This window comes from Dipteris shenzhenensis, chromosome 30, assembly GCF_047967505.1.
Source record: "Dipteris shenzhenensis isolate YYH24624 ecotype China chromosome 30, Dip_SZ_1.0, whole genome shotgun sequence".
Taxonomy (NCBI): domain Eukaryota; kingdom Viridiplantae; phylum Streptophyta; class Polypodiopsida; order Gleicheniales; family Dipteridaceae; genus Dipteris; species Dipteris shenzhenensis.
The window spans coordinates 21,816,098-21,841,037 of NC_141625.1; the positions used below are offsets into that span (position 1 = coordinate 21,816,098).

Below are 24,940 nucleotides of genomic sequence, written 5' to 3' on the forward strand. Positions count from 1 at the left end.
TCCCCTCCCTCCCTTCCACTACTGCGTCCTTGCCTTCGGCTGCAGCGCCTCCTCATCGTCGTCTCCTTCTCCACACTCCTCCTCCTCCTCGTCGTCTCCTTCTCCACACGGCTCCACACGGCTCCTGCGCTCCCCTCCCTCCCTTCCACTACTGCGTCCTTGCCTTCGGCTGCAGTGCCTCCTCATCGTCGTCTCTTTCTCCACACTCCTCCTCGTCGTCGTCTCCTTCTCCACACGGCTCCACACGGCTCTTGCACTCCCCTCCCTCCCTTCCACTACTGCGTCCTTGCCTTCGGCTGCAGCGCCTCCTCATCATCGTCTCCTTCTCCACACTCCTCCTCATCGTCGTCTCCTTCTCCACACGGCTATCTCCTTCTCCACACGGCTGCTGCGCTCCCCTCCCTCCCTTCCACTGCTACGCCCCTCGCCCCTTCCTTCAACTACTGTGCCCCTCCCTCCTTTCCACTACTGTGCCTCTCAGCTCCTTCCATTGGAGAAGCTATTGTAATGCAATAACCATAATCTCCACCGAAAGCTACTTCTCGGCTCCTTTTGTTAGAGAAGCTATTCTTCTAAGTGCACGGATCGTGGCTTTTCTTCTCCTTCCATCACTTCCACGAGCGGATCTTGGCCACCCTACTAGCGGATGAAACTTTTTCTTTAAGTTTCTGGAACTACGACCATCCAAACGGAAGCACAATCCCGTGGCTTTTCACGGAAGCACAATCCCGTGCCTGCTTGAAATCCAAAGAGCCAAGCTCACGAACAACAATGGCTACTCAATCATCCAAGTAAGAAAACGAAAGAAATAGAAAAAGTGTACCTGATTCTTGCATGTTCTCCATCTTTTCCATTTCAAAACACCACGATTTGAAAGCAAGAGTTGTAAAAGTACGAATCTCAAAGTGTGATTTGAAAGTAGGGTCTTTAGTGTATGATTTGACTTTCAGATCTTGAAATTTGAAATTTGAATTTTGTATCTAAGATTCAAAATTTCAATTTTGAATTTTAAATTTTGAATCTAAGATTTTGAATTTTGAATTTTGAATTTTCAGATTCAAAATTTGAATCTTAAGATTTGAATTTTGAATTTTAAATGGGGAGATTTGGCCGCATGGCCAAATCTTCCTAACTTCTTTCAAAACATACAAGATTTGGCTGCACGGTGAAATCTCCCTAGACCTTGGTGATTTGAAAGAAGCTAGGAAGATTTGGCACCACAGCTAAATCTCCCTAAACCTTGCTGCTTTAAAAAGATTTGGCCACATGGCCAAATCTCCCTAGACACTCGTGATTAGAAACAAGCTAGGAAGATTTGGCACCACAACTAAATGTCCCTAAACCTTGCTGCTTTAAAAAGATTTGGCCACACGGCCAAATCTCCCTAGACCTTCGTGATTTGAAAGAAGCTAGGAAGATTTAGCACCACAGATAATTCTCCCTAAACCTTGCTACTTTAAAAAGATTTGGCCACACGGCCAAATCTCCCTAGACCATCTCCCTAGACCTTGGTGATTTGAAAGAAGCTAGGAAGATTTGGCACCACAGCTAAATCTCCCTAAACCTTGCTGCTTTAAAAAGATTTGGCCACACGGCCAAATCTCCCTAGACCTTGGTGATTTGAAAGAAGCTAGGAAGATTTGGCACCACAGCTAAATCTCCCTAAACCTTGCTACTTTAAAAAGATTTGGCCACACAGCCAAATCTCCCTAGACCTTGGTGATTTGAAAGAAGCTAGGAAGATTTGGCACCATAGCTAAATCTTTCTAAACCTTGCTGCTTTAAAAAGATTTGGCCACACAGCCAAATCTCCTTAGACCTTGGTGATTTGAAAGATGCTAGGAAGATTTGGCACCACAGCTAAATATCCCTAAACCTTGCTGCTTTAAAAAGATTTGGCCACACGACCAAATCTCCCTAGACACTCGTGATTAGAAACAAGCTAGGACGACGATTTGGCACCACAACTAAATGTCCCTAAACCTTGCTACTTTAAAAAGATTTGGCCACACAGCCAAATCTCCCTAGACCTTGGTGATTTGAAAGAAGCTAGGAAGATTTGGCACCACAGCTAAATCTCCCTAAACCTTGCTGCTTTAAAAAGATTTGGCCACACGGCCAAATCTCCCTAGACACTCGTGATTAGAAACAAGCTAGGAAGATTTGGCACCACAGCCAAAACTCCCCAAACCTTGCTGCTTTCAAAAGATTTGGCCGCATGGCCAAATCTCCCTAAACCCTTCTAATTAGAAAGAATTTAGCAAGATTTGGCCACACAGCCAAATCTCCCCAAACCTTAGTGCTTTGAAAAGATTTGGCTGCACGGCCAAATCTCCCCAAACCCTGCTGCTTTGAAAAGATTTGGCCGCACGGCCAAATCTCCATAAACCCTCGTGATTAAAAGAAGCTAGCAAGATTTGGCCACATGACCAAATCTCCTTAGACCTAGGTGATTTAAAAGAAGCTAGAAAGATTTGACCGATTTGAAAGAAGCTAGCAAGATTTGGCCACACGGCCAAATCTTCTTAGACCCAGTGATTTAAAAGAAGCTAGAAAGATTTGACCGATTTGAAAGAAGCTAACAAGATTTGGCTGCACGACCAAATCTCTCCAGACCTAGTGCTTTGAAAGAAGCCCACAAGGCTAATCTCCCCAAACTTTGGTGCTTTGAAAGAAGCCCTTAAGATTTTGCCACACGTCCAAACCTCCCTTTCCAGTGCTCTAAAAGAAGCCCATAAGAAATCTCCCTAGACCTTGGTGCTTTCTCAAATCTACCACTATGTTTGCTGTTAATTCTCGATTCTATTTCAGATATGTTTATTGATAATGTGTTTTGTCTAACATTAAAGATTATAAAGATGATAGTTTGTATATTGCTTGGATTTTTTACAGGAAAGACACAAATGTGAAGAAGGTTGAGAAAGTTGTAAGTGGATTTGGAGAAAAAAGCATACCATGGTACTTTGACATATACAGTATTGAGGGAGCACAGTTGACACGAGTTCACTTATTTGTTTTGTTACCTAACAAAAGTACATACACTTGTGTTGGATCGGTACATCAAATCACAGAAGATGTGGTTGGAAAAGAGGGAGATATTGGATTGATAATCATTATAAATCAAAATAAGAAATTTCTCTTGGATCCTAGTGATTATGAAGCATCTCGTATGAAGTCTGATGTAGATGACAACATGCACTCAAGAGGCTGGATAAGTGTGGAATCAATTGATGAAAATGAAATTAACACAGTGACAACAATCATTGAATCATATCGCAAAGTTTCAGCAACATTAAAGAAGTGCAAGAGTGGGGAAGATAATAGGGAAGGAACAAGGAAAGGAAAGTTGACTATGGTTCAAGCACCAAGTGGTAGTGGAGAAGGGGCAAAGAAAGGAAAGCTCACTATAATTGATGTACCAGAGGAAGGAACACCTCCAGAGGGTATGCTAGCAGTTGTGGAAAGAAGCAGTGGTAGTGAACTGGAGCCAAGTGGAAAGGTCATAGGAAAAAAAGGGCAAAAGAAACCATCAGGGTTGGTGGAATATGAAAAATACTACCCATTCGGGTTGCATGCAACATTTCCAATTCCAGTTGCAAGATGTCAAAAAGCTCCTCCAAGCTATGTATATAGAGGGTTGAACAAAGAGCATGTGGAGAAGCTTGCTGCAGACTTCGGTTATAACTCTAGGCCTCCTGCTGCTGTAGCAGATTTAATGCCTTTTAATCCTGAAACAAAGGAACCCCTAGAAAAGCAATCCTGCCACTATTGGATACTATCTGGACAACATTCAATATATGCTGCTAAAATATTCACATCTAATGATGATAACAGCACGGCCCAAAGAAAGAACTACTACCGCACCCATCAGGCGAGGATTGTAGTGAATTGTCCCGCACGCTTTTGTGTGGAGATATCAAAGATGGCAAACCTAGAGTCTCAAAATATCTTGAGACAATCTCCATACATTGATATACTTAAGCAGGTGAGGGGACAATGGATTCTCTTTAACAAACCCAAGAAAGCACAACAAGGGCTTGCAAAAGGACATCCAGATCGTGAGAATTGGGATGTAAGTACATATTTTAATTATGAATCATTTTTTACAAGAATGTTTTCTTAATTATTGCATTCTAATGGATTCATATATCTTGTAGGCTTTCATTGACACTGGCAAGGTAACATTGGGCAATAGCTTTGCCACGAAGGATGTACATATGATAATTACAAGCGATGCCATTTATGATGGTTGGATCTCCATCCTTGAGGATTACATTGCAGGCAAATATTCACAAGATGGAAAATGCCGTAGGCAACCCACAGTCTCAATGTTTAGATGCTTGCGTGGATTGAGTGATGATCAAATTGGTCAAATTCAAAATGACATTAAGGAAGGTAGAGTAGTCATAACTAAAACAAAGACTGATGCCATGATTCTTGATATTGAAGGACGAGCTATGCAGATCAAGAGAGATGCTGCACTACAAGAAGAACTTTATGTGTTTATATCGGCAGAACGGCCTTCTTTAATGTTAAAAAATTGGGATGAGTGCAGATTACATTTTAAAATTACTCCAAAATTGTATCATCGGATTCGTGGTTGCTCTGATTCATGGTTAAAACTGAAGCTTCAACAGGGCAAGGAAACTCCACCATTGCCTAATGCTGCAAAGGGGTATCTAAGGTGGATTATGGAACAAAGTGAAGGTTCAAGTCATGGACCGAATTCCACCCGGCCTTGGAGGTACTACACAGTCGGTTCAAACATGGAGGGAATGGAATTTATACATAATGTGTACCAAGAGCCAATGGCAATAGGGGTTGCTTTTTTGGACGTAATGTATGGACCAAGCAGAAGTAGAAATTGGAACGAGGATCGCTTTGAGTGTTTGTTGAAAAGCTTGATGACAATTGCTTCTCCCCCAGTGCAATTCCTTCTTGTAGTGTTCTTAACCATGGATCATGTATCATGTTTGAAGAATGCATTAAATAAGGCATGCAGACAATATAAAATACACTTTGGTTGCCTTAATTTTGAAACTACAGATATATTTGTCACTGGATCTATGGATGGCTTAATTGCCTGTGTACTGGTAAGCAAGGAAAAGCATTTCAACGATATTGAGCGCTATACCAATGCACAATGTAAGCCATCAATATATGTTGCAGATGAAAAATATGAAAAATCAAGTGGTGGAGAAGAATCAGGTGATGAGGATGATGATGACGAGGATGATGATGATGAATTTGACATTGAATTGTCCTTGAAAAGAAAATGTTCAAGTATCATGAAAGACATGATCATGGGTTTCTGTCGAGAAGATGAGTATGTATTGGACTTGTTCTCTGAGGGGCTTGCTGCAATAGAGTCTCTTTCTTGTAAGAGGCGTGTTGTTTTAGTTGTTGAGACTTATGAGGAGTTAGCAAAGGTGGAAAGTATTTGTTGCACGTATGCTTACAGTAATCATGAAATTCGACAATGGGCTGGCTTGCAAGAACCAATATTGGCAATAGAGGGGGTACCAAAAGAAGATGATATAACTGAAGGTGGAGGGGATAAAGAAATTGATACCATACCAGGACAAAAAGAGCTTCAACCCTTCAATGAAGAGCAGCGTGAGCATTTACAAAAACACGCTTCAAAGTTTTGGGAAACAGAAGAGGAAGCAACAGGTCCTTGAAATTGTCCTTTTATATGGTGTTCATGTTTTCCATATGTTATCTTGCTATATTCTCCATATGATGTATTAATTTTGTTCCAAGGATCTTTTAATATTACTTGGAAATTTCTTCTATCTCATTGCCATAATTCAAACATGAACATATGTATTCTTGAATATGTTTCGTGATGAATGAATTAGTGTAAATTGTTGTTTCTATCCTTATTCACTTCATATGAATGCTCAATTATGTTTTGGCCGCTTGGCCAAATCTTTTCTTAGTGGGAACACTTGGGCAATGCTAGACAATGTTGGACTCCACTCTATCTATTATGCAAAGGTTTTTGGCATTGTAAGGATATGTAGTTTTGGGGATTAAAATAACTTGAAAGGGTATAGATTCAATAACTTTAGGGGTATACTATGCATATGCTTTCTTTTTTTTAGTAATCCAATTTTGTTTTGAAAAAGAAAAACATGACTACTTTCACTCAAACAAATTTCATTGAGAGCACACAACCTAAAGTTTGACAATTTGGTTTTCCAACTCAATCTTCAGTTTGTTTCTACTTATGAATTTCATTTCCTTGTTTATCAACAGATCTTGGCCATCTCAATTTCACATCGCTAGAAGCATTGCCTGTATATGTGACACCTGATCCAATGATTCATTATGTGCCTAATTTGAACATTAGCATGCAAGTTCCAAGCTCAACATGGTTGATTGAAAATGTTGAGGATGCAATGTCTGGAGTTAATGTTCCATTGACAAATGTGGATGCAAGCTTAGAAGGTAAAGGAGAAGATGCAATGTCATTGTATAAAGCCAAGGTACAAGAAGAAATCTTAGAAGATAAAGAAGAAGACATAATGTCACCCTCAGAAATAATGTCAAAAGAGGTGATAACAAAAATAAGACTAGCAGTGGTAATAGATTTGAAAGGGTTATTGCTTGAGCGTTGTTTTTCAAAGTCAAACAAACATGTGAGCTTGCACAATGGGAAGCATTGGCTTGTTCTCCGTCCTGGGTGTTTAGAGTTTCTACAATGGTTGCTCGATCACTGCCATGTTGGCATTTGGTCCACTGGAGGAGAAAAGGGCATGGTGCAACACATGCTGGACACTTTGGAGCATCATGTTAACAGAAAGTTACATTTCTTCATGGTTTGGGGTGCGATGGCATGCCACAAGCATACAAAGAGTAGAATCATTCGACCAGATAGGATGAATGTGGAAGCGGAGTTTAAACCATTAATGAGAGTGTGGTGTTGTTTGAAAGAGGAATGCAAACCAGCAAGAACAGTGTTCATTGACGTTTCGCCTTACACGGGTTGTGTTAATCCAGCAGAAAATTGCATTTTCCCTACAAAATTTGATATAGATTGTGGTGATTCTATTTTGCTTCATAAGTTATTGCCGTACCTACAGATGCTAGATGATGTAGTAGATGTGCGCAGTGCCATCTCTTCTAACAGATTTGGTCAAGCTCCGATTATCGAAGGGCATGATATGTTCTATTATTTTCAACCAGTGATCCTTGAATTCAAAGAAAAAAACAAAGAAGTGCTCGAAAGGATGAATGTCGAATCTCATATGTCTACTCGTAGTTCAAAAAAAGACACAGAGAAAGGTATTGCTTCCCCTATAACCAAAACTAGAGTGAGAGGGACTTGTCCTACTACAAGAAGTATGGTGCATGCTCAACATGTTACATTGAATGAAGAGGAAGAATGCATGCTAGGAAAAATTGCCAAAATGGGGCCGTTGAAAGATAGTGAGGGAAAACGCTTTGCTATGGTTCTTGGATGCAAGGAAAGGGGAATCACTGCTGATGCTGCAAGGGCATTCTTAGCCAACTTGATTCAATTTTATTGCATAGATAACCCTTAGTGAATCTGGGTGATCTTGTTAATTAGAGTTACAGACACAAATGCTCAGCTAAAACATTTGTACCTACATTTTGATTTATATTTGGACATTATTTGGTTAGATTCGATTTGCAATTCGATTTGTAAAACATTATGTTTCAATTTGTTTTGTGAAAGAATTAATAGACATTGAGTTAGTACCTTGTGGCAAAAATGCTTTGTGCTTTGTGATGTGAGTTTGTATTCCTCCACTAAAAGAATGATTCTTTGATTTTAAACATATGATAGGTGTTGCAGATTGTCCTAAAAAGTTGAAGAGCTATCTTATTACAAATTTTGATCCTGCATCCAATGGTTTATGGAAACATGAATTGCCCATACCCATTGAGCACGTGTTTGAAATGAATGGCATCCATTATGAAGTAAAGAAATCAACAATACCTGGGGCAGGATATGGTCTTTTTGTACATACGAGCATCAAGAAGAAACAAGATTTGATGGTATATAATGGTCCAAAGTATGATTATGATACTTGGAGATCTCTCCTCAAGTTTTTCCCAAGGATGAAGACTTATGGAATGTTTGAAGATCCATTCATTGAGCCATTGACAGATGTGAAATGTATTGTGGGAGATGTATTGTATGGAAACATTACTGGATATATAAATAGCTCAATGTATTATAAAGAAAGAACAAATGTTATATTTGTATACATCCCTAAGCTACCACCTTGGGCTCAAAAGTCACAAGGAGATTTGAGTGCCCATGGCTACATTACTGTGCAAACCATAAAGGATATCTCCTTCGGAGATGAGCTACTTTGTGAGTATGAATACTAGTATGGAATTGTTAATGATTATGTTAAACGATGTGATGCAAAATTTAGTTGCAAATTTGGCTATGTGTCAATGGCTTTGATTATATTTAGCATGAGAAAGAAATTAAAAAAAAGGTTTTTATCAAGACCATGTCTCTGAGTTTCATGAGCTCTATTGTGATGGAGAGTTTCACGAGCTCATTTATCAACATATAAACTGACAGTTGTTGCAAGTTTAATTTTGTTTTTGAACACACATTTATATGATGGATGTCAAAGCTCTATAACAATCCTATTGCATATATCAATACTGCAATTTAATTTACTCCAATGATTCTTCCTAACGCAACATCTATAAATTGGCTTTTGTTTGTGGTTTTGATGTATATGAAACAACAAACATCTTTCTTTCACTAGCAAATCAACAAATGTTTTGGCCATGGGACCATGTTCACATCTATTAAGGCCTTTTGCCATAGCAACATACGGAAGCTTGTTGCTTGGGCTCTAGGAATTGGGAAAGTATTGTGCATGGTCTAGTCTCCCCCAACATAACTGAAACTTGGGTCCTCAATGGAGCTAATGTTTCAATAAAAAATATCAAAATTTACTTTTGAAGTGACTATATTTTATTTCGTGGGAATTGGGATTTTCCCAAATTCTCTAATATAGTGTTAATGGCTAGTTGGTATCTTAGATATTACTACCACTATCTCTGCTATTACTAGCAAAATTATGGTTATTCCAGTTGGTGAATTTTTTAGGTTACCAACATTATAATGTTATTTTTACGCTATTTTGGACTAAAGATGACAATTGTGAATGACGCATTACTGCAAACATGAAAATCTCAAGAACGTCCCTAGTCACAATTGTCAATATCGATCTAATTAGAAATTTGGAGCATGCTAGCCCTTAAATTATGCAAATGGCAACAAAGCATGTGTTTAAGCATAGTTATAATTAGCCATATGTCACAACACATTCTTTAGTATTTTATCCTCTTTATATCTTGCCTATATCGTAGTGCTCCACATTTTATAAAGTTTGTAGAATGTTTATATGCATCTCCATATAGAATACAATCATTTGGGCAAGCATGGATGGAGTTGTAGTCCAAACCCAATTCTAAGACAACTTGCTTTGCCTCTTTCTTGGTGGACTCTTGGATTGTGTTACACTTTGGAAGCAATGTATAAAGCAAAACCTATGTAGAAATGCAAATGTTTGGATCTATTTTAGTGTGGAGATAACCTTGGATAAAAGCACCAATTTCACAAGTGTGGATTTGGACACATAAATCATTTTTGGAAAAAAACATTGGTGTTTAAATATCAATGCTTTGGATTTGCTTTTAATGGTTATATTAATTGGGCTTTTAAGGCATTTTTCCTAAATAGGTGACATACCATTGATGTTGCACCCTACTTTGGCAAAAGTAGCTCCATTCCAACCTAACCTCCCTCCATACATCCCACACCCCTCTTTAACAGCTCCCCCTTCTTCACTTGATGCGATAAGAGTTGGCCATGCAAAAACTCAAGCTTGTACTCTTTGAATCCAAAGATCACGAGGTAAGACTCCATAAAGGTTTGAGGATAGAGGTGAAGACTTTAGAAATATCTTCTTTGATGTAAGAAATTCTTAAACCTTACTACTCAATTTATAGAAGTCCCTAAGTGATGTAGAAAATGTGTCTTTTGGGGTTAAGTGAGCTAAAGGATGAGGATGTGCCCAACTCTAGTGAAGACTTTTCAATCATAGGGAATTGCTAGAATTTAGAGGTCTACTAGACTAGTGTAAATAAGCCAAAAGCTACTGCAATCATGAATCAATCGAGAGGAGAAAGGACATCCAAGAATACAACCGCGAAAGGGTCCAAAGATCACACCAAAAATAGATGGAACCCAATGGCCAAAAGCTTCCATATGGAGAGAGGTGACCAAACAAGACAACATAAGAGTCCATGGCTAACATTGCTCCAAAGAGGTGGTTAATAGCGCAACCTTTGTGGGCTAGAAAATGAGTGTGAAGATCAAGAATGCTCAAACCTCCATGTAGCCTGGGCTAACAAACATAATTGCATTTGAGAAGGAGAAGTGCCTTATGCACATGCTTGTGTGCCAAAAACATTTCATAACCTTAGTAATAAACTTTTGAATATCTCAAGAAGACTAGGGAATAAGGGGCATGATTATAGACTACACAATGTAAAGATGAACATGCATTGGCCAAGTAGATAAATTCCAATAATCTAACTTGCAGAATAGCTTTTGTAGCACTGAAAATATCTCTTGTGGTAGAGAAATATTCCATCTAGTAGGATAGCCTTAATGACACACCACTTGATCAAAAGAAAGCACCAATCCAAGCCATAGGATGCTATGCCAATCACACTCATGGAGAGGCAAGAGTTTTGATTTGCTAAATTTGACTTTTAGCCTAGCTGTGCTGTAAGGCCAAATAAATGAAGAACATGCATAATATGCTTGACATCAGCCTCCAAGTTTTGTAGAAGGAAAAAGAAGTGATCATGGCTGACAAAAGGGTCGCATTTTGGAAATTCAATGCCATGCAAATCCTACTAAGAAACCAAGGCATCTATATACATCAATAGAGGATGCGTAGCAATTACAAAAGGAAGAGCACTAAGTGGACATCCGTGTCAAATTGAGCAGCCTAAGGACCACGAAGATGAAAGGAATCAAATAAAAGGTAGTATGTTGTGCTCTCGTCACATGCATCTTTGGCCCAAAGCCCAACTGTCGCAGCATAACTGCTGCAACAAAATCTCCATCTGATAGTGTCAAATGCTTTTTCAATGTCCACTTGCATAATGAGAACATCTAGATGAGTGTATTTGGCATATTTAATGCCAATATAAGCATTTGCAACATTGTCCAAGATCTGCTTCTGAGACAAAACCATACTGTATGGGGTGCAACCCCATGTACAAAAGATATGATATATGCAAGCCCAACATTTTGGAAATCATCTTGTATGCCACAAGCATTAATGTGACTAGATGCCAATCATACCAGGATTGACAGCAGAGGGGCATTAATCAAGCCTTGATGTTGCATCAAGTCACCTTCTTATTATCTTTCATTCAATGTAAAGACACTCTAAGGTGATAGCAATGTATTCACAAATTTGCTTCAAGCTCCAACTATCTGTAACCTCAAGACGTTGGATTTCAACATCCCGCATATGTATCTCTATCTCCGTTGTCCATTGCATCACAATTTATAGGATTCCCAATTCATAGGATTCCATGTGCCATGAGTTTTTTTTCCAATGCCTATAAGCATATCTCAATAAAGAAATTCCATGCATAACTTGATACTTGTTATTAAGCTTTCCTCAATAACTTCACACCTAGAATGGTCTCCCTTTTTAAAACGTTCTCTAACATCCGACATTGGGTATAGGAGATTATCAAGGAATTCCTTTGGCAAACTTTTTATACCCACATGGACTTTATTTTGTTTAATTTGAAGCAATGGATAAATACAATGGGTGGAATTAACCAAGTCACATCCACAGATTTTGATTTGAAAGTGGATCTTAGTGATGATTGAATATCAGACCTCATCTTCATCCTTAATGCATGCATAGTGAATGGATTAAGAAAAGGCCATTCAGGACTATCAAAATTAGGAAAAAGACTTTCATATGCACCTTATCTTTGAGATACTTGGTAGCATGCATTATTTATTAAAAAAAAGACTTTGCTAAGGAGACAAGACACTGCATTGAGAACATTAGCTCCCCGATGTCTAAATGGAGATCTTGAAATGTTTTATGAGATTATTCAAGGGTTTTGAATTTGGTGGAAAGAACTATGTCTACACATCATCCAAGCAATGATAAATATGAATAGCTCTCTCTCTCTCTCTCTCTCTCTCTCTCTCACACACACACACACACACACATGCGTGCGCATGCATGCGCACACGCACGTGCACATGCACGCGTGCACACACACACACACATACACACACACGCGTGCACGCGCACACGTGCGCATGCGCACCACTCTTACTCGCCCCCCCCTCTCTCTCTCAAAAATCACATGGCCCAAAAATCACATCAAGTAGAGGGGGGTCCCAATCCCCCTTTGCCCTAGTCATGCTACCTCTCTCACTCTCCAAAAAGCCAAACGGGATTATGAGAGAGGCTCCACAATTACATTTAAATCTACCTTAAACGTTGCATGCACCCCATGCTTATAGGATTAGTCTTTCGTACAACCACATAAGGCATTATTCCTTCAATTAGCTACCAAACATTTGAAACAACATCCTAGCCTTGAAATACTAGGACTCCACACAAAGGTCAACCCATCACATGGATAGAAGATCTAACCAAAAAATCTAGCCACTCTTGCCAACACATGTGGACTACACAGTCCATCGATCCTCTATCAGCCACCTTGAAAGTTGTGCCAATCGCTACCTAAAGCCACCTTTCTACTGCCAACAAAATTAGCCCATAATCCTAATTTGATGCAAACGTATCTACTTCATGTTTTTAAGAGTGGTGGGTATCCATCAAACTGAGCTATGGCGCTACCTCATGGGTACCCATGGCTATGAGTGAATGATAATAGAAAATCACAATGTAATTTAAGGAGAGCTTTTGGGATGTGAAGGTGTGAATTTCTTATCTATGCAAGACTCCATAATCTAATATCTTAAGAAATTACAAGTTTATGTTTGAAATTTTCTTCATTATAAGTTATCTCAAGTTTCAATTTCAAGTAAGAAATATATTTTTGAGTGGTTGATTTCAAGATATGGACAAGGTTCATGCCAATCCTTAAATGTAAATGTGAGACTTAATATAATCATGTGTTTGGAAGAGAGGGCAAAGACATGGGGAGAGGCTAAGAGAATACCATAGTGCAATAACATTGATGAAGAAGACTACTAATTTCTTTCTATGGGATGTCACACACACACACACACACACACACACACACACGAATAACAATGACAAGAACACCTAACCATCCAAACATATCTACTTCATGTTTTTAAAACCAAACCCATAAGCATGGAGAGAGACCAATAACAATAACAAGAAGACCTAACCATGCAAACATATCTACTTCATGTTTTTGAAACCAAGCCCATAAGCATGGGGTACTTGCAATGTAAATTCTTTATTTCAATGGGGAAGTGAGAGAGAGAGAGAGAGAGAGAGAGAGAGAGAGAGCAATAACAATGACAAGAAGACCTACATTGGAATGATACTTTGGATTACAGTGGCTTATAATATAAGCTATCATGAAATTGAGCTTTTAAGAATTCAACATGTCTATACTGGATATAAAATGGCTCGAGGTTGCATGTAGACAAACTCAAGCAACTTTGAGAAAAGATTTGAATGGTTTGTCTTCCATTAGCTCAACCAAAATTTAGGATGACTTTATGGATACATTTATGCCATCTCATCATCATGAACAGGTACATACATTTTTATACTATTCTTATTGGATAGTTTGGACCATAGATTTTATCTTAGGTTACTTTACAACTGGAACATGAGGATGTTGAGGAAGAGATGCAAAATGCCACTGCATATGATATGTAAGCAAGCAATTCCAATGCTCCTCCCCTACCTCATGAGTTGATGGATATAAAACCGCATGAGTCAATGGTGATTAAACCTCCAGAAGATATTGATTGTTTAAGCTCTTTGGATCATTACTCAAACATAGATGTCGGAGATCTAGTCTTTGGTGTGGAGGATCTCGAAGACTAGGCAGATGATGAACATGATGGTGGTGTCAACTTGTTATTAGAGAATCATGCAAAAGATTCATCTAATGATTCACATAACTCATTACAAACTTGCTATGCTATACTTCTCTTTCAAAAGTTCATGCATTTATGGATTATATTATGGTTTAAATCGAGCTTCTTGTATGCTGACAATAATGGCATACAGATCTCCCGCTCCTATTGCTAGACAGAACAAAAAACACAACAATGTGCTATAGTGAATAACATGGTTTGGATCCTCCTAGCCTCATATTTGTATGTTTATTAATTTTTTGCATACCTACACATGAAATTGTGAAACCCATCAACCCAAATGCACACATTTCACTACCCATTAGAGGAGGAAGCGAAAAACATAGCACCCAATACACAATTAGCAAAACCATTGTTAGCAAAAATCAAGCAATTTGTTAGAAATAATCATCGCAATTAATATAGCACAAATACCCACAAAATATGTCTCCCATGTGTGGGTAGGTGGGAGAAAGGGTGGCAAGGGATACATACCCCATGGTAGAGGGCTAGTTAAGTAGTGCTCGATGCAAGGGAGCTGATGTGAGCCCACAATTTACCCTACCAAAGCATTGTAGGCAGAAATGTGCTAGAATATTGAGACTATAGAGGTGGATGCTACTCACAAGAGATTTCCAAGGGGGTAACCACAAGCTAGGAAATTTTATAATGCTTATAATACTGCCAAGAAATTTTCCAAAAACCACCAATAGAAAGCATCAAAATAACCCTTTGCCATATACTCTTAAGCAGTATAGTGTAACATCAAAAGATCTTACTTTTTAGTAGTGTAAAGACCATGTCATAAACTTTTTTGTTTTTGTTAGGCCATGTGAATGCTTTGAAGTAGTAGTATCCTTAACGAGTCCTTAACTATCCCCCCAAAGCTTCAGAATAATGTGCCCATTATTGAATCACTTTGATAATACATGGGATACTGTTTTGTCTATATTATATTGAAGTGCCTTGAACACACTTTGCCCCATAAGCACATACATTATTGCCATGCATATACCACAAGATACATTCTCAACACTTCAAAAGGACCTTAATTTAAATAGTTACTCATGTGTTAGTACCAAGCTTTCTCGCAAATCCTTCAATGTAAGCCCTTTCCATTTCAATAGTGAATGGTCTTTGTGAATGTTTAAACTATGTATAAGGAGCAACTAGGATAACTTTGAGAGACTTTGAACCAAAGTCAAGATGTGGGACAACTAGGACAACTTTCAAAGATGTTTAATGTATGCCAAGAGAACAAAGCAACCCTTTTTTAAAGAAAAGAACTTTCAAGAAAAATTCAACTACAAGGGCTACAAGGGGCACACGGCCCGTGCGCTATGGTGGCAAGTATGCTTCCAAAGGAGGGACCAAAACCACCTTAAAGCTACTACAAATGGATTGAAAGGACTCCAAAACCACTTTTAAGAACAGAGTGAGACTAAAGTGCTTTGAGGATCCTACTTCCGAGACAAATTACAATACTTTCTCAATACTTTCTCGGGCCCAAGGGTTTTTGCAAGCTTCCCTGTTGAATCTTTCCTTACATAGCGCTGCACTCCCACGAGGCATCACGCGCCAGCAGACAGGAATAGATAACTCAAGGCAAGTACTCGGAACAGATACATTATAGCTCATCCATATGCAACACGGAGCGGCCATGGACGGTCCCATCCACCGCCGAGAAGCCTGCAACTGGCAAAGTTTTGCGAGAAGGCTGTCGGCCTGGCAGTGTCGGGGACTCGGGGCTCCAGCCTCCGATATCCGCCATTGTTTCGCTAAAATTCTGATATAAAAGAAAATGAAACGCAGCTTCAATTTGATTGATTGATAGACGTAGAGGATAGGCGACGCACTTGGCGGAGGAAGACCGAGGTCAGGCTACTACCCGCTACTCTTCTTCCTTGTCCTATCGTGATTCCTGACAGCATCATACATTCAAAAATATCCATGTGGTTGATGATGACAAGAGTCAAGACACCGAGACTCGGACGCTATTCTCGCGTTGAATGAAGTCAATCTAATATACATGCCAAAAAACATTTTAAATGCTGGGGCCTGGACAGAGCACGTTATCGCTACTTCATCTTTGGTGCAATGCATTGCAGACCAAAGTGACTTGAGGTGGATCGGCCAACTGGGCATTATGACACACGGTCAGTCAGGACTCAGAAAAGAAACATGAACGAATCGACTATGCACGACGAGACATTTTTCACGTGATTGAGAGTCAGGTAAATCCGCATCCCGTTCACGTCCACGGCAATCCGCTTAGATAATGTGAGGCAAGTTTTTGCACGTTCCACTTGCAACCCATAACTTTACATTTTATACACACTCCTCATCACCCTAGCAGGAGAGCTTTGACTGCTGCACAGGTTTAAAAAAAATTCCTACAGTAATGTCGCAAGCCTATTGCGGCTTCATGAATGGTTTCACGCCCCCTCATCAGTAGTGCTGGAACAGCCTTTTTAGGATTCACTTTTGGTGGCAGCATTTTGAGTTTGCCTTGCCGGCACGGCAATGATTCCGAGATCCTGACGGTGGCAGGCGGCCCGCCACCCGCACCATCATGCAGAAGCAAAAAACGACGGTCGGAAAGGATATTGGTGGCACGAAGGGAGGGCCAAAAGAGCTCGAAATGGGTGAGCGAGAAGGAATGATGCGGGGGTCAGAAGAGCTGGAAATGTGCGAGGGAGGGGAACTCCACGTTGAGCGTTTACTTTGTCTTATCACTGCTAGTGAAGCTCAATTGGTTGCCTAAGGCAATTGATTAGCGTGAATTCAGCTGATAGAGATTTCGGAGAAAATGCTAGTCACCATGCTAGGGGCGATGGGAGGGTGATCAGAAGAGCTCGAAATCAGCGAGAGAGGAGGAATGATGGTGGTGGAGGGGGGGCTGGGGGGAGGAGTCGACGATCCAAGCGACAGGGGAGGGGGGTTCGGCGAGGGTGCCAGGTTGGGGGGGGGAGGAGGAGGGGACGGAAGGGGGGGGAGGAGGGGGAGGAGGGGGGGGATCGGGGGGGGAGTAAGGGGAGGGGATTTCGGGGGGGATGGCGCAGCGGACGAGAGCCCAATTGACGTGATGGAAGAACGGATGGAGCTTGATTTCGGAAGCACCTCGGGTGGCGGCGAGACGTTTCAGGGGGTCTTTTGTTAGCAGGCCGCGAACAAGATCTTGAGCGGAGGACGACGGAAGAGTTTCGAAAGCAGCGGCGGAACTGGCGGCTCCGCCCCCTCCTCCGGCGGAATTCGACGATTCCGGCACTCTCCCGGCGGAATTCGACGGATCCGGAAACCTCAGCGGCTGCGTCACCACGTTCATCAACGTAACTTCGTTGTCCGCCCCCTTGAATGGCGTGCACCCGAACAGCAATTCGTAGATGAAGATCCCGAACGTCCACCAATCCACCGCGCTGCCGTGGCCGTCGCCCAGAATTATCTCCGGGGCTAAGTATTCGTGCGTTCCGACGAACGACATCGAGCGGACGGACGTCGGCTCCGCGATCAATTCCGGCAGCCTCCGCCCTCGCGCTGCCCGCTTCGATTTCTTTCCGCCCCCCGGAAAGTGCAGAAATCGAGGCATTGGCAAGCACGACGCCACCGGATGCACGCTGCACGGCGCCACGCACCCCAGCCCTGGCAGCTCGCACGGCCCGTTCCTCGACGGAATGCACGACGACGGCGCTTGCCCCACCGACGCCAGCCTCGAGAGCACCGGATTCACGCTGCATTTCAGCGAGAGGTCGAAGTCCGACAGCATTATGTGGCCGTCCTCGCGCACCAGTACGTTCTCCGGCTTCAGGTCGCGGTAGACGATCCCCATCATGTGCAGATACTCCAGCGCCAGAAGAACCTCCGCTGCGTAGAACCTGCATGCACGAACAAAATAATTCTGTCAACGGACAGACGGAAAGCTTCATTCCGTCAACCAGTAGCAAACTCGCCACATGCAATAATAACTACGTTGATCTTTCGTATGCCTTTCGCCAAAATAAAATGCCGAGATCTTCTCCGTCCGTGGAAATGTCCTTCCGAACGCATTTTGTAGATTTCTGCTGTCTTGGACGTTAAAAACTTAGCACCTTTGCCGTACTAACTGCTCCGTCAACCTCTACTTTTTCCTGATCATCTCGCATCCGTCGTATATGTAAATTCGTGCATCAACGAAAAGCAGAGAGATCAAATTGAAGAAATGATCGTGAACAATTAGCTTGACGCATCATGGACGACTTAGTCTTATCGGCAATCAGATGCTTGTACGTGGAGGCGGAAATCCAACTGAAGATGCAATATTTCTCTACGTCTTGGATGGGACGTCCATTAACTATGAACGTGACTAGTATACTGTACTGACTACGTCTTTGTCATCGATCGCGTACCTACACGTTTGACACGATGGATGGCAATCTCGTTCGTCGTTCAAGATTCATCCCATAGCACGTCACTCAAGCTCACGCAAAATTCGTAAACCGGCCAACAATTCTGGTCGAACTTAGATCTCCTTTCAAAATCTTCGTGATAACACTCGGAATGCAGACACTTCCAACAACCTTTTCAGGTCAATTTGGGCTCCGTTACTTACCTCACTGCGTTTTCTCCGAAACGTTTGAACGACTGCCGCTGTCGCAGAACGTGAAGATCTCCTCCCGGACAGAACTCCATCACAAGACAAGAGAACTGTTTCTCATCCACATGCGCGTATAGAGTCGGAAGAAAAGGATGGTCCAGAGCTTCCAGGATCTCTCTCTCCGTCTGCGCTCTCAGGAGTTTGTTTCTGCCTGCCAATGCCTTCTTATCCATCACCTTCACTGCAAAGTAACACGAAGTTCCTCGAAGTTCCGCAAGATACACACTGCCAATGTCTCCACTGCCCAGCCTTTGCAAGAAACGAAAGTGGTTCAGTCCCACCGTCCCGTCCCGCGCTTTGACCGCGCGGATCGCTTCCCATGCTAAATCGTTGGCCTTGTGCGGTTTGCTGCTTCCAGCCGTCCCATTCCTTGTGTCAAAACTGCTACTTCTACTGCTGCTTGTGTTCAGGTCTGTCGATGACCTGTAACTGATACTTCTTGGATCGATGTCGAAGAAATGCCGATCGCTGTGATCGTTGATGGATAGGTTATGCTGCCCAATATCTTGCGGCAGTACTGATGTGTAGCTCTCAAGATCAGACTCGGTCCCGGAGTCACACATCGCTATTTCCAGTTTGGCTCAGACGTTCCACAGCATGAAAGACGGCAGCAACGACAACTCACAAGCTCTATCTACTTCACTCAAAGCGACATCTCCATAGCCAAGCTTAGAGCTGGGGAAGCCGACAAGAAGCACGGGAGCACATGGTGAATGACACGCAATTCTAGAAAGAGCCGTATAATACGCGGCTGGGATGTGAAAGACCAGGGAGAAAGCGAGCCAAGAATTGCAAAAATTTGACGATGTGGAGAAAGGTGGAGGAGGGGAGCATGTTGGGGAAGGCAGAAGCTGTGGAAAGGCTGAAAGGAAGGAGGGGGAGGGAGGAAGGAGTGAGAAGGAAGGGAAGGGAGTAGATTAAGGGGGAGGAAAAGGGTGGGAACAGCTGGTGGTCTTGGGAGAAACGAAGGTAAGTGGGGTGGTGGAGAAGAAAATAGGATAGATCTGGGAAAGATGGAAGCGTGGTGAAGATCGAGGAGCACAGAGAGAAAGAGAGAGAGAACTCGAGCTCAGAGAAAGCTCCAATGCAACAGAATTTGACAGAAAAAGTGTACGTCTTCTTGCGTTGCTTTGCACGGTAGCAGTGCGAGGCTTTATCTTGGAGACGATACAGAGGCGCTCGCCTACCTGTCTCTCCACCGTGGCTCCCGCCCTCCAGGCTGGCACCCACGTGGCTACCCTCTAGTAGTGCCCACCATCCGTTGGCTGCCACGTAGGTACACACCCCTGTCAGGCACCAGCCTATTTTGCTCGCCTACGTGTCTCCACCGTGGCTCCTATCCCTTCCATCGCCCCACCAGGCTGGCACCCACGTGGCTTAGCCCTTCCATGGCCCCTATGTCCCACCATCCTACGGGTGCCACGACAAGAAACGCCCCTGCTGGGAACATGAAAATCGTCTGTAATACAGAGGCGCTCGCGTACGTGTCTCTCCACCTTGGCACCTGCCCATTGGTCCTTTCCCCTGTTCGTTGTCTTTTTTATTCGCGGTATCCAATTATTCCGATTTTAAATTATGAACAGATAGTGTGCTGAGTTAATACTTCCCATGCGATGGGGGCGCCACGTGGGCCCAGCTGGCGTGGACGCCCCTGCGCCGATCTGGCGTTTTAATACACAAATGCTGGATTAGACAAAACGTTCTGTCACAGGAGCCCGGCCAGTCCTTAATCAACCGGCATTCGGCTATTAATACCGGCAGCCCCCGGTTTCCGTCCCCTCTGCTCCCGGCAGCCACTGGTCCTTTAGAGCGCTGGGGCCAGCCCTCTGGCCCCACTCCCATTGGTCCCCCGTGCCTTTCCCCAGATTTTGAATTTTAAAAACAGAACGTTCATTTAAATACCGTCACTCCTTTTTCCCCCCTTTCAACCCCCTTTTGAATGTTCTTTAACCGTCCCCTTTTACTCTTGGTTAAGCCTTCTTCCGATGTATCCATCTCAACTACCTCCTGTACATTGTTGGTGCTATAATAAGCGAGATCATGTGCTCGTTATCCCCCGAGGCAATCTTAACTGGTATATTTATATCTATATCTATTTATCAATATTTCATATTTACTTATATATTCCTTGAAATAATTTGGATTTTTTTCCTCCCCAAAAATGACTTGAGCCTATATATTTGGACCCTCCCACCTTTTGTTCGCTCGTCGCTCGGGGGTTTTCGCTCAGAAAATGGAAACCCCCCTTCTTGAAGTACCATATACACTTGCTCTATTGCTTTAATTAGTTCCAACCATGGTGAGAACTCTTGTTGTATTGCTTTAATTGGTCCAACCATTGTGAGAACTCTTCCAAATTTCCTTCCTACAATCTTGCCATGTCTTAACTTTTTGGGTTAAAACTATTATTCTGAAGCTCAAACTAATTGTTTTCTTCATATTCCAAGAAGTGTTCGGAATCACATGCATAAAAATAACTATGAAAAGAACTAGTTATGAAAATATAGTCTCTTGACTTAAACACAAATAAAGAGCCCTATACTATGGTTTGGAAACAAAATAATCACAAAAATGTGAAAGCACTGATCGAGCTATCCAACTAATGAAAGGACTACCTAAATGGACACTAATACTTTACTAATGACAACACTAATCTAAGGTGGATGCATACTAAGTACAAGCATGATGAAGATCTAAGATGCATAAGCATAGACACAAGTCCAATTAGGTTAGAAGATTGAGACTAGTGCTCATAAAGAGGCCTAAGAGCTTGCTTGACGATATTGCTTGAAATGGACCTCTCGTTTATAGGGGTGGAAACATACTTGCATTTGCTTGCTCACATGTGGGATAATACCTCCAGAGTCCATACCAAGTGGCAACAAGCCCTTGCTTGATATGTTTAATCATACCTTTGCCTCGATTTACGTGCTCATGGCACTAACTCTCAACACCTCCCCTTGCTACCATAATGTATTGGCTACTTCAAGGTAATCAGATATGATTCTACAAAGGAAAAGTCTATCACCTCCGCTTAGTACATACTTGCTACTTAAGGTGGTAAAGTGTGGTATTACGACATGATAAATACCTCCCTTGGGTGCGTACATAGCTATGCTTAGGTGGTCAGGTTTGATAAGGAAAACCAAGGTCTACTCATTTGGTGACCTTTACAAAACATGGGCTCAAGGTGGTAAGGTTTACTTTTTAATACATTTTGTCGATAGCATTCTCATATTTTCTTGATGTAGCTTGATGCATGATATTTTTCCTCTATGTGCCTTGAATGTATTATGTATCTAGATTCCATATTTAGTGCTATGATCATCTCTCATGCACTTGCCCTTTTGGCATGCTTACGATAGTATTTTTTTTTCATTCATCCTTTGTTGCAATTGTCTTACCAATTGAGTTCTTTCAATATCGGTAGTGTCTAATCTCATACACTGGTTTTGATACAATAAGTTCATAGCACCAAAAAGCCAATCCTTTTTTTTTAAGCATATGCAAATTCTTTCTTTGCTTAGGTGTAGCCATTTTTGGTGAGGTTCAGGGCATTTTTTGCATATAGGTTTCTTGCTTGACCCATAACTTATGCATTGCTCAATAGAATTCGGCAAACTTTGTCTTCAAGTTGTAGTACACATTCTAATATTGAACATGAGATGAAAAACGTTTGAATAAATATTTGGAATGAGACCATTAAAGAATCACAAGTGCTATGTTGCACGTGAAGCATGCATCTTGAAGAGTATAGGATATAACAATTTATTCAAAAACATAAAAAAATTGTTTTGCACATACCTACAACCAAGTAATCATTCAAAAGTACACTATGTGAGCTACCAAATGACACACCTAATTGAGAACTTAGATGTGGTTTAAGGGGCCTCCAATGTTGTGCTAAAATTATGCACTTATTCGAGGGCACACTCCGTAACTTTTTCATGTTTTGTTGAAAACCAAAACCAATTGAAAAAATGGAAGCCAAACTAGTGTGACTAGTGCATGGTGGTCTTAAAACATTGATAGTTGGTAATATTGGTATATACATTCGGCCTAGAATAGAAGAATTTGAAAATGTGCAATTTGTGCATGTGCAAAGATCTTTTAATAAATCCAACACTATTTACAATTTCGTATTGGTTCTTTTTCCATGCAATTCCTTGCTATATAGCCAGCTCATAAGCATGTCAAAGGTCATTGCATTTCATAATATATAGCATCCAACGTGATAGCATGTCATTTGGCCTATTTGTATTTTGAAGCAATTTGGGCCACATTGCACTTGCTTGAGGGTAACCGGTATATCCAATTTTGTTGACGTGTAACGTTGGAGGAGGGAAATCATGGTGGCTGAAAATTTTGCCATTCCCGTGTAATTTTAAAAAAATCCACCTCCCACCTTGCAAATCTTCGAACATCAACCTCCTCCCGCCTTGCAAAATACATTCTCCTCCTATCCCCCTGCAACATGGCCCATGGAGAGTCAGTACGATGTGACCTTGTTCTTTTGGTTTGGCATTATCTTCTTTACTCGGGTAAGTCATTTTCTATTCTTTACTTTCCTTACAAGCTAGCTAGTCTCTGTTCTAGTGGCGGTTCATTGATCTTCTTGATGACATCAATGGCAAGATGCAACTCGTCATGGCTTGCAAGAGAACTAGATAGAGGCTATGATAGGAAAGTTGAAAAGCTTAGTCAAGGCATAAGAAACAGATTGTGAGGCAAGGAAAGAAATGGCATGGTATCGAAATGGCAATGGAAGACACTTTTCCACTGATTGAGGAGGGAAAACAACAAGAAGAAAGTAGACTCCTTGCAAAGCAGCAATAAGAAGCACTTGCAGATGCACGCATTTGATCATTTCCATTGAAGAGAAGAACATGTACTGAGGTCTCACATTTGGTGGGAGCATAGGAGGCAGCAGCATCAAGTGATTACTAGTCTCAAGTCTTCACAAGCTTAGCCTTCACCGCTTTAGCCTTCAAGCCATTCAAGTAAATACTAGTCTCAAGTCATTCATTTAGTGGGAGCATTGGAGGCAACAACATCAAGCCATTCAAGTGAATACCTATCTCAAGTCTTCACAAGCTTTAGCCTACACTGCTAACATCAACAAGCTCTAAGAGGACGACATTAGCTATGGTGGTATCCTCTAAAACAAAGGAGAAATGGCTTGGGTGCACTATGTCAAAGATGTTGCCGATCAGAAGGACCAAAATGGCTCCAACGGTTGGACGCAGAGCAAAAGCAATGCTGGATCATCTCGATCTGAGACATCTGTGGGCTTCAACAGAATTCAAGAACAAGAGAGACAACCTAAGTTCAAAAGCTAGTGATCAAGTGATGATGATGTGGGATGAGCACATCGTACACATGCTTGATACACCACAGATTAGTGGTTGCTTAAGCCAACCTAGTGGTTGTTCGTGAATGAGTTTTGGAATAGTTCAATTGTTTAATTTAATTTCTAAACTGGGCTAGCTTGGACTTCATGTGATAGTCCTAAACCAACCCGGTGGTTGAAACATAATACAATATATTACCTTACTACACTAGTCACACTGTGATTGTCCTAAACCAGCGTGGTTGAACAGTAATATATTTCACCATCCCGGTGGTTGTCTGTGAATGAGTTTTGGAATTGTTTAATTGTTTAATTTCTAAAGTAGGTTGACTTGGACTTATGTGATTGTCCAGTTGGAACATCATTCAATGTATCACCATGCTGGTACTATGTTTCCTAGCAAATAAATTATTTAAGTTTACTTTTCAAGTTGATTCTGGTCTTTTGCTAGTCAATTTCCAAACCAGGTTGTCTTGGAATTAATGTGAGCGTCCTAAGCCAGCCCGGTGGTTAGAACATCATCCAATATATCACCAAGCTGGATCAAGTCAAATAGGAGTTATGTGATTGTTCTGAACCAATGTGGTTGAAGTAAAAATATATTTCATACCCAAAAATGATTGATGACCAGCCCAATGGTTGGTTGAAATTGCTATGTTTCATCATTTAAGTTAAATTATTTATTCAATTTCCAAACCAGGCTAGCATGGACTTATGTGATTGTCCTAAACTAGCATGGTGGGGTTGAAAACAATTTGTTTTATAATAGTGAAACTATTTTGTTTTCTAGTAGCATGTGTGCTTTAATTAGATT

General features: G+C 41.4%; 1 protein-coding gene and 1 pseudogene across 2 annotated transcripts; one reads left to right on the forward strand and one right to left on the reverse strand.

Annotated features, from left to right (window-relative positions):
- The first annotated feature begins 3,169 nt into the window (after nt 1-3,169).
- On the forward strand, nt 3,170-16,910 carry LOC147881837 (uncharacterized). Its single transcript, XM_087401460.1, has 3 exons — nt 3,170-4,072; nt 4,158-4,519; nt 16,697-16,910. Exons 1-3 carry the CDS (start codon nt 3,170-3,172, stop codon nt 16,908-16,910), a joined length of 1,479 nt encoding a protein of 492 aa, XP_087257586.1.
- Nucleotides 16,911-16,991: 81 nt separating this feature from the next.
- LOC147881838 (serine/threonine-protein kinase D6PK pseudogene) lies at nt 16,992-19,765 on the reverse strand (annotated as a pseudogene). Its single transcript, XR_015543936.1, has 2 exons — nt 18,732-19,765; nt 16,992-18,018 (listed from the first exon to the last, which is right to left on the reverse strand). The product of XR_015543936.1 is annotated as a serine/threonine-protein kinase D6PK pseudogene (transcript).
- Between the last annotated feature and the right edge of the window lie 5,175 nt (nt 19,766-24,940).

Excerpts from the sequence above, each read along its gene's own strand:
- LOC147881837 (XM_087401460.1), top strand. The coding sequence starts at position 3,170 with ATGAAGTCTGATGTAGATGACAACATGCACTCAAGAGGCTGGATAAGT. Across the intron at positions 4,073-4,157 it reads CAGATCGTGAGAATTGGGAT|GCTTTCATTGACACTGGCAA; the intron begins GTAAGTACATAT and ends TATATCTTGTAG. Across the intron at positions 4,520-16,696 it reads GTGTTTATATCGGCAGAACG|GCGGCCCGCCACCCGCACCA; the intron begins GCCTTCTTTAAT and ends TGACGGTGGCAG.